Source organism: Zalophus californianus, chromosome 9, assembly GCF_009762305.2.
Source record: "Zalophus californianus isolate mZalCal1 chromosome 9, mZalCal1.pri.v2, whole genome shotgun sequence".
NCBI classification, from domain to species: domain Eukaryota; kingdom Metazoa; phylum Chordata; class Mammalia; order Carnivora; family Otariidae; genus Zalophus; species Zalophus californianus.
The window spans coordinates 49,774,289-49,788,869 of NC_045603.1; the positions used below are offsets into that span (position 1 = coordinate 49,774,289).

General features: G+C 42.4%; 1 protein-coding gene across 11 annotated transcripts in view; it reads left to right on the top strand.

Annotated features, from left to right (window-relative positions):
- The window catches only part of GRIP1 (glutamate receptor interacting protein 1), a 660,679-nt gene that overhangs the window by 583,201 nt on the left and 62,897 nt on the right, over nt 1-14,581 (top strand). For 10 of the 11 annotated variants that reach the window (XM_027593517.2, XM_027593519.2, XM_027593518.2 and 7 more), the window contains 3 exons: nt 145-331; nt 911-1,056; nt 12,517-12,597. In XM_027593517.2, coding sequence (XP_027449318.1) covers nt 145-331; nt 911-1,056; nt 12,517-12,597 — 414 coding nt within the window. The remainder of the gene's footprint in view (nt 1-144; nt 332-910; nt 1,057-12,516; nt 12,598-14,581) is intronic. The other variant, XM_027593512.2, reaches the window with a different exon arrangement.

The window sequence follows — 14,581 nt, forward strand, 5'->3', positions numbered from 1 at the left end:
AGCCTGCTTGAGATTCTCTCTCCCCCTCTCCCCCTTTCTCTCTCTCTCTCTCTCTGTCTCTCTAATAATAAAAAGAAAGAAATGCTGGTATTCCTGGTGCTTGCTTCAACCTAAAGTCATTTTTTTGTGTGTTTGTTCCTCTAGTGTCTTTAGCCTCAAGCACAGTGGGCTTGGCTGGGCAGGTCGTTCACACAGAAACCACAGAAGTTGTGCTGACAGCAGATCCTGTCACAGGATTTGGGATCCAACTGCAGGGCAGTGTGTTTGCCACGGAGACGCTCACTTCCCCACCTCTGATTTCCTATATTGAAGCTGACAGCCCAGCAGAGAGGTAAGACACTCTTTCACAGCATCTGTTTCTGTGCATTTCTTGTGCCGACTATCTTTGAATAGCTAATAAATTATGGAACAGTGCTCAATGCAGGAAATGCAGGATGTAATGAACTCTCTGTTCAAACAATAAAATGTTATGTTCTTGATAAGTTTTGAGAAGAATAACGAGCACAGATGCCTTATCTAGCAGATTTTTGTCCATCAGGGACTGGCAGCCATATTAATTAAAAGGGAAAATATCTCTGAAGTTCAAACTTTATTATAATAATTTCTCTGCTGTGGGGGGACTGTACATTCACCATTACTATATATTGGTCCAGATCCGATTATAAGAATACCACAGTGCTAAATTATTAATCACTTCTCTGGGATATATCAAGGTTCCCTTGCTCACATCTGTAGCCATCAAATGCAAGAGTGCAAGACCTTGCAGTTGACCTAATATGCCCACAGCAGTGAACAAACAAGACCAAATGGGTATGCTATTTCACAAGGATCAAACAAAATAGATTTGGCAACGTCAACTTGATAATCATTTGCTCTGTCTACAACCTCTAATATGTGGTTCTAAATATAGATGTGGGGTGCTACAGATCGGAGACAGAGTGATGGCCATTAATGGGATTCCAACTGAAGACAGCACCTTTGAGGAAGCCAACCAGCTCCTCCGAGACTCTTCAATCACAAGCAAGGTCACACTGGAAATCGAGTTTGATGTTGCAGGTATGATCATATAATCGCAAGTCAGCTGCAGAGATGGTAGTGGAATGCATGTGAATGAAAGGGATTATGTGGCAGAAGTGGAACTATATTTTTACATACTGAACACATTTTTGTTTAGGAGATTTGGGATGTCATTTTGTATTGAGCCGTTGTTTTTGAACTATTCATTGAAGTGTCACCATTAAGAACAGTTGAAAATAAATGTGACAAAATGAATAAGTAATAGCTACTATAAAGGTGATAAAAAAAATCATGTAGCCTTTATTCTTCCTGATTTGCCCCTATATGCTAGAGAAACCATATTCTTCTGTCACACAGACAAGAAAAGCCTCTATTTGACCCTTCCCATTGAAAGAACATATGAAAGTTTGGCAGGGAACAAAGAAAATTCATTAGACGGATTTATACAAACCCAGCAGGTAAATGTTCGTTCTCTAGTGTTAAAAAGAAATTGCACCAGACACTCGTTAAAAATAAGGAAGACTTTTTTCAAGACTATTTAAAGAGAGATCAAGTCTTGGAAGAGGGAAGGGAGATTGAACTCAAGTCCAAAAACAGTAAGGGCAGCCGGGAATTTATGGCCACCAAGCAAGGTAAGGGTGAAGGAATCATGGAATGGAAACTGACTAACGGGAACTTGATTCAATATCAAGGGTGTGGGGATGGGGAATTTGATTGTCTATTCAAAGGTGGAGGGATTCTCAATAAACTGATTTAGCAGGATTCCCACTTAAACTGGGCTCAGCAGGCCAAGGAGTAGGCCAAAGACAGGCCTAGTTGAGAAGAGGAGCCTGACTTAGGTTTGGGAAGGGAATCCTCGTCAGTAGCTAACAGGTGTGTGGGTTATAGAGGTTGGTGCTAACTTCCATTTAATAAAATTGTCTCCACACAGTGAAATACTACCTCACAGAGCCAATAATCTTTACCAATCATTAAAGATGTGCCTTTGGACATAGAGATTGCATTATCCCAACAAATACTTGCTGAGTGTTTACTATGGGTCCCTTGGAGATGCAACAGTAGACATGGAAGGAAAAAAAATTCCTTTCTTCGTGAAGCTTGTGATATTACAGAAAGTTGATTTTTAAGTTAAATTAAATGTAGGCAGTAATAAGCGCTCTGAGGAAAATAAAGCAGGATGGGGAATTAGAGGATGTCTGTGGGGAGCTATTTTCATGGGATGACTCTTGGAAGAAGTGACATTTGAGCAGAGATTTGAAGGTTGGGAAGGAGCCAGATCTGTGGGAATCTGGGAGCAGAGTACTCCAGGTAGAAGGAGCAGCCAGTATAAAAGAAATGAGCCAGAATAATAAGCTGGGTGGGTTTAAGAAATAGCAGAAAGGCTCTTACCGGGGCACCTGGGTGGTTCAGCTGGTTAAGCGTCCAATTCCAGATTTCAGCTCGGGTCATGATCTCATAGTCATGGGATCAAGCCCCACATCAGGCTCCACACTCAGTGCGGAGTCTGCTTCAGATTCTCTCTCCCTCTCCTTTTGCACCTCCCCCCACTCACGTGGGCACACACACACTCTCTCTCTCTCTCTCAAATAAATAAATAAATAAATCTTTAAAAGGGGGGGCACTCTTTATGTAGCATAAGGAAGTTGGGGATGAGGATTAGATTTGCAACTGGAGACGGGGTGAGAGAAGTTGGAAGGGGCCAATTACTGCAGTGCCTTGATGTAAAGAATTTACCTTCCAAGGGTAATGATGTCATGGAGCATTGTATGGACGGTAGTGAGCTATCCTGATGGATGTGTTAGAGATCCTTCTGAAATGAGCAGGGACAATAGCAGAAGCAGAAAACCTAGTTAGGAAGTTGCAGTGGTTGGATAGGTAAACAATGATGGTGGCTTGAACAGGTGGTAGAGCTAGAGATAGTGACAAAGAGTGAAATTTAAGACGTGGCTTGAAGCAGGGCTGACAGACCTTGCTTATGGAATGAATATGGAAGATGAAAGAAAGGGAAGATCATGGATGACTCCTGAGGTGGAAGGGTCAGTAACTGAGTAAATAGAGATGACTTTAAGGAGAGGAAGACTTGAAGAATGGAAATCTGAGGATAACAACAAATTCAGTTTTAGACCTGAATTGACAAATCTACTGCCAATTCTAGGGGGGGGGGGGGGGGGGGGGGGGGGGGGGGGGGGGGGGGGGGGGGGGGGGGCGGGAGGGGAAGGACAAGCAGATCCATTCCTGAATTCAAAAGACAATTATCGAGCACCAGTCACTAAATGCTAGGCACTGTGCTACCTTCAGATCTACCTTTAAAGGGAAAATAGAAAGGATTAATATCCTCAAAATCTCAGAACCAATTAGACAAGAGCAAGAACCCGTTGGAAGACAAGAACAGACTTACTGAATGTGTGTTGCCACTGGAATGTAAAAGGAAGTGCCCAGGGGATTGCCAGCAATACCTCCTGGAGCCTGGGATGGGGGGGTCTGGGCCGGAGAGCAGCCCTGAGAAGGGACCACCATGTCAGTGATTGGTAAAGTCATTGGAATACAAGCGAGCACTAAGGAACAAGTGGCAGGAAGGAGGGGACTCTGCCTGAGGAGAGACTAAACTAAAATTGAAAGGGGAAGGATGCTAGCAAAGGAGATACTAAAGATGCAGTCTGAGTAGTGGAAGGAGAACCAAAAAAGGTGGCATTTTGGAAGCCAAAGCAAGAATTTCAAGGTCATGGTCAATAGCGTAAAGGTGCTTGAGAATTCAAGTAATATAAGGCAGGAAAGGTCCACTGCATTTGGCAATTAGGAAAAACTCATTGCAGAGTAGTTTCAGGGAATTTGGGGGGCAGAAGTCAGACTGTTATAAGCTGAGGGGCGAGGAAAGGGTGGAGAACTACGGACAAGCTATGGTCGCTTTCTGCCAAGGACCTGGGTTTTGGAACAGGGTATGGCTAGGCAAATGCAGTGAATGGATAAGCAAAATGGAAGCCATCGTGGACTTCTCTTTTTAGAACTGCTCCAGCATTATTATGTACTGGGCACTCTTTTATATTGCTTTATCCTCTAACCAGTGGTTCTCAATCAAAATCAGTTTTGCCCTGGGGAACACGTGGCAATGTTAGGAAGTGTCGCTATGGATGAAAAAAGATGGGATAAGATAGAAAGGGCTTCAGATTCCAGAGGGGAGTTATTTTGTTTGTTGTTTTGTTTTGTTGGTATTGGAGAGATCTGAGCATGTTTGCAGCCTGAAGTGAATGAGGGAGAAAAAAGATAATTGATGTAGGTATGGGTCCTAAAAGGGATAAGAGGGAAAGTTATCTAGAACATAGGTAGGTCTAAGACAGAAGGTTGGCCGCTGCTTCTTGTGAGTTTAAAGAGAAGGATGTGAGAATATAAATACATTTTTATCAGTGTTTAGGGTTTCGTGTAAGAACTGTCAAGCGAAGGTAAAAGGTTCAGCATCTTGGGGAGTTGAAAAGAATGATGGTTTAGAATAGCTAAGGGGGAAATGAGTGAGAAAGCTAACCAGACTCCTATAAAGGGATTTTCAAGCTGGGTAGTGGACCAGGCAGAGTCCAGAAGCTCTAAGTGGATAGCCCTGTCAACCTGCATTGGTCAAGTAGTTTTTTTTGTCAGGTGACCTCAGCTACTGAGGAATAACAGCAGAGGTGGTAGGTGATTAGACTGAGCCAGAAATGGGGATTTCCGGAGAAGGTTCAACAGGAAGAAAACTAAAGTCACAGCAGTTCAAATTGTTGCAGGAAGAGCAAAGGAATAGATATGGTGATAATCACGATAATATTTATCAAATGCTTGCTCTATGGCATGTCACTCTTCTAAGCACTGTGTGTGTATTAGCTCACATATAACAGCAATGGAGGTTACTATGATTTACATCCCCAGAAAACTGGGCCTTCTGCCAGATTCGTAGTTAATGGTAGGGCTGGGATTTTCACCCAGGCAGTCTGGCTCCAAAGGCCACACTCTAACCACTAAACATACTGCCTTGAAGGAATCCAGGTTGCAGAGGGGGAAGTCAATAATGGATGCACTTGATAGACTGAGAGGAAAGAGAAGACTGAAGGATCTAGGAGTATCTGGAAAGAGAAATGGGTATAGCAAGAGAAAGTTGAGGAGGGAGCCAATGGCCCGAGATTGAGGTCAAAGTGGCATATTAGAGCTTAGCATTTCAGATGTCAAGTAAGGCTCAGGTAGTGAGCTGCTGAAGTGATACAGAGTGGAGGTGAATATTATTCAACCAGAGGTCTGGGAATTGTAAATGCAGTGTGATGGAAAGACCATGCACACAGTGGACTCTCTCAGGAGGGCAGGACTTGGAATGAGGAAGGGAGCATGAACTTGCTGCTCTTGACACGCCAAACAAAATCCTATCAAAGAATCACCACACTTTCCCCCGCCAGGGTCGCTCTTCCCTACCATGTTCAGGTGGTCTGCTCACTTCATTCAGGTCTTTGCTCAAATATCACTTGTTCAGAGAATCATTCCCTTACCATCTATCACTCTGTCCCCTTGCCCAGATATATGGTTCTTCTTAGCCTTTCTCAGCTCCGATGTTATGTTGTGGATTTATTTATTGTCTTGTCTTCTCCAGTGGAAAAAATCTATGTTGTCAGAGACTTGGTGCCTTTTGTTCATGAATGTATCCCAGCACCCAGAAGAGGAGTTGGAATGCAGGAGACTCTCAGCCAAGGCTTGGTGAATGAATGAATGAAGTGCAGTTGTCTCTCCTGAGGGAACTAGGAACTTTAGTATACATCAAGAACTGATCCTGTACCCACTGTTTCTCTAGGGTTCCTGGTCTCTCAGTGCTGCGTGTTTCTGCATATCTGCTCTATTTGTCTTTGCACGAGTTTTTTCTGACTTTTGATTGTACTTGATTGCGCCATCTTTGCTAAAGTGCCCAGCCAGTACCAGCCAGTTCAAGTTTCTAAATCTTAGGTTTGGTAGCTGCAGCCAAGCAGGAATCTGGTAGAAGGACTCTGTAAGGATCAGTCAGATGGTGGCGAGGGTATGGTTTTCAAAGAAGGCTGTCCAGAAGCCCCAGAATGTGCTCACTACAAGCACACAACATTAGCCGTGAAGTGACTCTTACAGTCCAATACCTTCATTTATTTATAAATGGGGGAACTGAAGTTTGGGTGGGGAAACTCAAGGTCATACAGTAAAGTGAATAGTAGATCCCAGGTCTGTTGACTTGCACCTGCCTTTTTCATGTCATGTTACACTGCCTCTTCAAAGAAGTGTCAGAGTTTCCAGCATGAAAGAGCAGGATTTCTGAACCTCTGCCCTACTGTCATTGTTTGTTGAGGGGAGGTGACTATCCTGTGTACTGTATGATGTTGAGCAGCATTTCCTTGAAACACTCCCATAGTGAATGGCCAGCACAATTTGACCTCTTCCATAAGCAGTATCTAAGTATTTACTCGTGCAATAAATGCATTTTTATTTTATGTGTCTCCTCAATATTTGTTCATTGTTTAATCCATACTTAATATATATGTATACTTTAATATTTGTTGATTAAATACTTTAATATCCTTGGTTTAGGCTCCTAAGAAATAGAAACTATGTCTATTAAACTCACTTTATTCAGTACCAAGCTTGCTTGAATAAGAGACAGGAAAAAAGGGAACTGAGGTCTTCTCCCCTGCTCTGGTTGTTCCATAATTCAATCCATTTCATATGGATAGAAATGATGTAGAACAGGGCCAGAAAAAAATATGCTCACATCCTATCATTCTCTCTTCCCTTGTTCATGGCTGATATCACTAATTGATTTCAGTATCCTCCTGCTGAGCCCAGACACAACATCAGAATCTCCAATAAAACACTCTAGCTAGTCATTACTAATTGACTGGCATCTGTTGGAAACTGCTGGAATCAGAAAAGCTCTTTTTTAGCCATTTGGGAACTTGGAACATTGGTAGGAAATCTCTGGACATGAGCTATTTCAACACTGCCCTGTCCTTCTGGATTCACTCCTAATAGTGTGGAGGTGGGCCACCTATATCTAAAATTCTTCCTCAAAAATATGTTATACCCAGATATTAATTCCCAGATATTAAACATATATTAAAAATTCCCATATATTAAACATTATACCCAGATATTAAACATTGGTCTCAGAGACAAGCCACCTCTATTTTATAAACATTTTAGGTGATATAGAGAGTGTTTAAGAAGCTTGACTGTGAGTACACTCTTGCCTAAATCTATCTCTTTAAATGGGTACTACTGTACAAACCACATCATAGTAACATTTATGGAATTCTTTTTAAAGCTGAAATGATTCATAGCCTCATCACTCTAAAAAACAAAAGTTTAATTTTTTTATATTTCTTTACCAATGTCCTTTACCATAAATGTAATTTAAAAAATTTTTTTTTAAGATTTTATTTATTTATTTGAGAGAGAGAGAAGGAGAGATAGAGAGCACGAGAGGGAAGAGGGTCATAGGGAGAAGCAGACTCCCAGCTGAGCAGGGAGCCCGATGTGGGACTCGATCCCGGGACTCCAGGACCATGACCTGAGCTAAAGGCAGTGGCCCAACCAACTGAGCCACCCAGGCACCCCATAAATGTAATTTTATAAAGATATATTCAGGGGCGCCTGGGTGGCTCAGTCGTTAAGCATCTGCCTTCAGTTCAGGTCATGATCCCAGGGTCCTGGGATCGAGCCCCGCATGCATCGGGCTCCCTGCTTGGTGGGAAGCCTGCTTCTCCCTCTCCCACTCCCCCCTGCTTGTGTTCCCTCTCTCGCTGTGTCTCTCTCTGTCAAATAAATAAATAAATAAAATCTTAAAAAAAAAACTATATTCATAATATATACACAATTTACATTTTTCCTTTTTCAATACTATCTTTTAAATACCAGTCTAAAAAAACTGTAAATACTTGAAGATTCTGCTTTAACTCGGAAGTTATTTTGTTGGAAAAGATACAGCTTTGTTCTGGAAAGAAGTCCCAGTGAAAATCCTATCAAATGATGTTTGTCATCATTACTAGAGCCCCCAGTGCTCTCCTCTGAGTGGGGGGGAGTTAAGCATTTACCACCCCCTCCTTAGAATCTCTTAATTTTTCGAATCTCACAAGGATGTCCATAATGAATTATGATGTGGTGATTATTTTACTGTGCCAACAATGAATGCTTCAGGCAGAAAAAACAGGCCAATTGGAAAGAAGGAAGCCTTTGTTTACCCAAATGTGTTTTTAATTATAGTATTAACAAAGATAAAACAAAATGAGGGAAGCACAAAATAATCACATGGGAGTCTAACAAAATAAACATTCTATTTACTTATTCTAAACCTGTTGTTTCTCCAAATATCTTTTTGTCCTCTTTACTAATATTTCTATAAGAAACACCAAATTAGATATGCCTTTGCTTTAACCACCAAACAACTGTGTAGGCAAAAAAAAAATTACCAAATATAAAATAAATCATGTTGGCATTTAAAGATTAAATTGAAGCCACAGCTGATCAAAGAGATTCATTTGTTGATATTTGTTCATCATTATGAATATTTCAAATCTTATGTAGTCAAACATGATTCATTACTGTTTTCCAGGAAGTGATAATATCTCCTCCAATGTCATTAACCATGTTAATCTTGGTCAAGGTTCCCTCATTAAAAATTTATAAAAGCAAAATGTTGCTATGGTAACTAACTCTAGATCAATGATTCCTGGCCCTTGGGGTTTCAAGATCTTATTTGTATAGCATCGTGGACAAGCTGTTACATACCTACATGAATACGCATATACACACATACGAGCATGCCACATTCTCCCCTCCCCTTTCACAGAGAATTTTGGTAAAAAACGCATAACACTAAAACAAACGTACATGAAATGAGTTCCATAACGAGTGAAGCTGTTTGTGCCTCTAAAGCTTCTTATGCATTTACTTATAAACCACTTGTGTGCTTGTAATCAAATTCCTACCACACCCATGAACACTTCTGTGGAGGCTTTCGGCTTAGCTCCCATCCCGTTTCCTCTGCTAGACCAATGTGTTCATCAGAGATCATTTTTCAGTTGCAAGCAATAGACATGCACCGAGCTAATTCAGACAGAGAAGGGGCATTTACTGGAAGCACATAGGAGTTTCAAAGCCCGAGAAGACACGATATGCAGGCAGCCCCAGGAAGGCCTAGAACCAGACATGAGGGCTGTCAAGGCCAAGCACAGGCACTCTCCAAGAACTCATGCACACTCCTCTTGTACTCCTGTTTGTTTCTCCCTTCTCTCTGCAGACTGGCTGTTGGTGCCCAGGAGCAAAATGGGGCCACTTCAAATGCCCTCTCTACCCCCAGTCTGCTTGCTAATTCCACATTCGTAAACTGTCACATTAGGGGTGGGAAGAAGGTGACGATTCGCCTTCCATTATTAGAAGGGGGAACACGGAGGACTTAGGGAGGAAACGGAGGGAAGGCCCAGATTTGAGGAATATCTTGGAAGTAAATATTTATGATACCTGCAGCCTCCAAAGCGAGGAAGTAAAGCACACCTACATGTTGTTACTTACCTCATTCCTTTTTCTGCCCCAATGTAGGAAAACTAGCCAGTCTTTTTGAAATCTTTTTATCTATCTCAAGTCCTATTGGGAAATGGGAAGAGTATAAATTCCTTTTTTTTTAAAGATTTTATTTATTTATTTTTGAGAGAGAGAGAGGCGCGCACAAGGGTGGGGGGAGGGGCAGAGGGAGATGCAGGCTCCCTGCTGAGCAAAGAGCCCAATGTGGGACTTGATCCCAGGACCCTGGGATCGTGACCTGAGCCAAAGGCAGACGCTTAACCGACTGAGCCACCCAAGCGCCCTAGGGTATAAATTCTTAATGAATAAACAAACAAATCTATATGGGTCCTTTCCAGTATATCAGAGTGTTAGCTGAGGACAACAGCGAAGCCAAAGGCATCCACTCACACAGTCTGTGATACTCATGGAAGGTTTAAGAAGAGTGGGAGAGTGCTGAGCGAAATAAGTCAGTCAGAGAGAGACAAATACCATATGATCTCACTCATATGTGGAATTTAAGAAACAAAACAAATGAACAAAGGAGGAAAAACGAGAGAGAGAGAGAGAGAGAGAGAGAGAGAGAGAGAGATAAACCAAGAAACGGACTCTTCACTATAGAGAACAAACTGATGGTTACCAGAGTGGGGCGGGGGATGGGGGTTGGGGGAAATAGGGGTGGGGATTAAGGGGGGCACTTGTGATGAGCACCGCGTGTTGTATGGAAGTGCTGAATCATTAAACTGTACACCTGAAACTAATATCATGCTGTATGTTAACTAACTGGAACTTAAATAAAAACTTAAAAAAATAAAAGAAAGAAAGACAAGTGGGAGGGGCTAGGAAAAGCAGCAACCTCCCTAGCTTTCTTGGGAAGTGTGCAAAGCACTGGAAGGAAAGAAAAGGCCCAAAAGAGAAGAGTGGCCTTTACTTGGCACTACAGCTGGGACTGCGAGGGGCAGCTTGGGGACGCTTTTTTACAGGCGGCATTCTAGAAGCCCAGAGGGCCCAGAGAAATCAAATTTTTATTTTCTTTCCCAGTTTAACAGTCTCTGGCAAATTTCCTGAGTTGGAAGATGAGATTCTGGTCTTGTAAAAGGTTTACTGCCTATATTTCTCCTGGGAAAGTATAAAGGGCCTGGAAGAGCAAGTGAAGGCAGAAGAAAGGAGTACTCTAGCTCTGTTTCCATGAGGCAGTCCCAACCTTCCCCTGTGCTTTGCAGAGATGGGAAATGTGTTAAATATGTGATTAACAAATTGAACCAGGGGCCACATAGTTGTAGTTAATTCCTTGTGTGTGGGTCAGGGAGCTACTAGCATTGAGCAAAATCAAGCAGTAAAAATAGTTTAGCTCCGCCATCCCACAAAACTCCCCTTATGCTAATGTTTCCGTTCATGCGCCTCTTCCACCCCTTTCCAAAACCTTCAAGAAAGGAATACAGTTGGAGTGCCTGGGTGGCTCAGTCATTAAGCGTCTGCCTTCGGCTCAGGTCATGATCCCAGGGTCCTGGGATCGAGCCCCGCATCGGGCTCCCTGCTCCAAGAGGGGAAGCCTGCTTCTCCCTCTCCCACTCCCCCTGCTTGTGTTCCCTCTCTTGCTGTGTTTCTCTCTGTCAAATAAATAAAAATTAAAAAAAGAAAGAAAGAAAGAAAGGATTACAGTCATTAGCAGCTTAGTGTGAAGAGATGTTATCTCTTCAGAGGGTATTTTCTTTTTAAACTTATCTCTAATTGAAGGTTTCCCAGACTGTTAAAGGAATTTTAAGAAGAGTATATTTAAGAATTTGTAGCCGTTCTTTCTTTTCTCAAATACTAGTCAAGCCCTGGTAAAATCAACTTAGTTCTCTCCACAGTTGAGATTCAACCAGTGCACGCTGGTTCTCTTTCTGTTACAACAATGTTAGTTACCTCTGTACTGGTTGGCCACTGTCTGAGCCCACCTTCACCCTGTTCCAGTGCCCCCTGCCCTCCTGCTCCTCCCTGGGACCTCCTGGAGCTCCCCAGGATCCAGAAAGTTAAAGGGCAATCCTTGGTGCAGTTGAGGCCTCCCAGGGTCCCGTGTTCCAACCCCACAGGCAGCATCCGGTCTGACTGGTCGTGGCCAATACCATTCTGGTTGAGAAATATTCTGAGGATCGCTCTTGTTTCTACCTCTTGAAGTATACTTTTCCCTCTTTATATTACAAATTAAGGCACCTCCCTGCCCCCCAAATCAACAACCATCACATCTAACTGAAATTTCTCCCAAAACCTATTCTCCAGCTACCTTCAAACAACAGTTGAAGAAAAAGTATTGCTGAATAGGTAACTCTGGGGAAACGTGGTGGAAGAGAAACAAAGAAAATAACCAGACCTGTGGTTCTTAAATTTTGGTATGCCGAAGAATCACCTGGAGAACATGCTTAAAATGCAGATTTCTGGGCTTTATCTTCAGAAATTCTGATTCAATAGATCTGGGATGATTCAGGAATCTGTATTTGTGGGACGCCTGGGTGGCTCAGGTGGTTAAATGGCTGCCTTCAGCTCAGGTCATGATCTCAGGGTCCTGGGATCGAATCCGACGTTGGGCTCTTGCTCAGTGGGGAGCCTGCTTCTCTCTCTACCTGCCACTCCCCCCTGCTTGTGCTCTCTGTCTCTCTGACGAATGAATGAATGAATGGATGGATGAATGAATGGAATCTGTATTTGTAACTTGCATTCCAGGTGAATCTGGCTCAGAAGTTGCCCAAATGACCCCTCAGTAATACTGAACTCAGGTGTTGCTGTGAATGACACACAGCTGCCTTTGGACAGGACATCTGTTCTTCACCAGCAGCATAATTTATCAGGATTTTACAGGCATTCGCCTTCCTTCAGTTCCTTCAACTTTAACTTCAGATGCTTATGATACAAGAATTCCTGATGCATTTTCATGGACTGGTGTTCCATGCTTCCTGGTCTCCTACAAACAGCCTCTTTGTTTTGAAATTCCAGAGTCTGTCATCCCAAGTAGTGGGACATTTCACGTGAAGCTCCCTAAGAAGCACAGTGTGGAACTTGGAATAACCATAAGTTGTAAGTAAAAGTGACTTTTTTTTTTAATGTAGAATTTTTAAAAAGACATTAGGAAATTGCTTACAGTTGTGACAAAAGCTTCTTAAGTGTCATTGCCAAGTTTCTATGTCATGTTACAAATAGGTGGAGCCAGTCCCACCTCCAGCCCTTAACTAGCTATGTGCATGGGGCAAGTTACTTAAACTCTCTGCAATCTTAGGTTTCTTCATCTGTAAAATGGAAAGAAGGATATCTATAAAATATAGGATTATTTGAAGTATTAAAGAAAAGAACGTATTTATTATACCTAGTATAGTCCCAGGCACGTAATAAGTACTCAATGAATGTGTCTCACCCCCACCATGAATAATAAGACAAGCATAGAAATGCAAATAGGTTCTCTACATTTTAGTATACTGTGGATTAAGTTTTCGCAGTAATCTGTTTAACTAACAAAAATCTCATTTATTTCCTTTTAAGACTATACTCCTCTATCTGTCCACTATGCATCTGTAAGCCATTTTGCAAGACTAAAATAATGTCTCTTAATTCAGTAACTTTCAGAATTCCTGCATGGTCCAAGATGTCTGGGTAACCAAACCAAAAAGAAAAGCAGAATATATAAATGTGTTAAATTCCCTCCTTTCCTCGGGCTCTAGATTTATAACTGCTTTGGTAAAACAGCTTTGAAAATTTCAGCCCCCATTTATAGAATGTGAATTGACGTTTTTATGCTTTTAATATCCATAAACTAGGCTCATCCACAAATGCCCCCAAGAGAATGAAGCTAATGATTAATTCATAAAGACCGAAGAGGCAGTGTTTGTGGCCAAGGAGTGGTCGCTTCAAGAAGGAGCGAGGAGGTCACATGAAGTGCCTCACTATACTCTGTTGGACTGCAGTTGTGTCAGTGGTTAAGGCAAAAATAGTTCTCAACTGGGCAGTATGAAATGGGGGCCGTCCGCTTCAACTTTGACAATATAAATGTAACCCTGAAAATGAAATTTCAGGTATACCCAATCCCTCAGACAGATCTAGTGCAGCACTAAAAATAGTGGAACTACACGACAGAATCACTGTGAAGAACAAGAAGCTGTATGCACAGGAGAGTGCTTGCACCCACGTCCTGAGCCCCAGTGTGGCCCTACTGAGAGAAGAGTGGGACTGATGTGTCTCCATGTCTCTCTCTGACAAGTGCAAAGCGGAAATGGGATTTTGGGGACTCTAGACCGATTCTGGGTACTACTGAAGTCATCTATGCCTTTAATTGGATCACTGAGCCTCTCAGTTTGTTCATTATGAGACAAAGAAAGTATGCTATTATTCTGTCAACAGCGGTGATTACTGAAGTTAAGGGAGAACTCATCAGAACTTACTATTATTCCAAAAATATCTGGGGCTCAGGGTGGCTGCTGCAACCCCCATGTAACGTTAAGGCTGCTCTCATTTATTCTGTTTATTCCATTCCATTGATTTATTCCATCAGAATTGGCTGCGAAAGCGGTCCCTCTTGGAGGAGTGTATAACCTTCCGGCTACACACAGGGGCCCTGCCTTCCACTCCATTCTTTCTTCCCTTTGCCTGCATGAAATAAATACATTCTGAGCGCCTAGCATGCCTAGAGCCTTTGCTAAGTTTTTGGGGAAAACACCCTTCCTGTCCTTAGAGATGCTTCTTTCTAGTGCGTCTGCTGAAGACCCCCACAGCTCCGAAGCCTACTGTCATGTAGTCATTTTACGTCCACATTTTAAGTGGGAAAGTGGTCTTTATGTTTTTTATACAATAGATTTATTCTTAAAAATTGATGTATGTAAGGGGAGGAGAGTAGGGAGATGGACAAAATGGATGAAGGGGAGGGAGAGATACAGCTTCAGTTACGGAGTGAAGAAGTCACAGGAATAAAAGCGACAGCGTAGAGAATAGAGTCGGTGGTGTGGTGACAGTGTTCTATGGTGACAGGTGGTAGATGCACTTGTGGGGAGCACAGCATAGCATGGAGACTTGT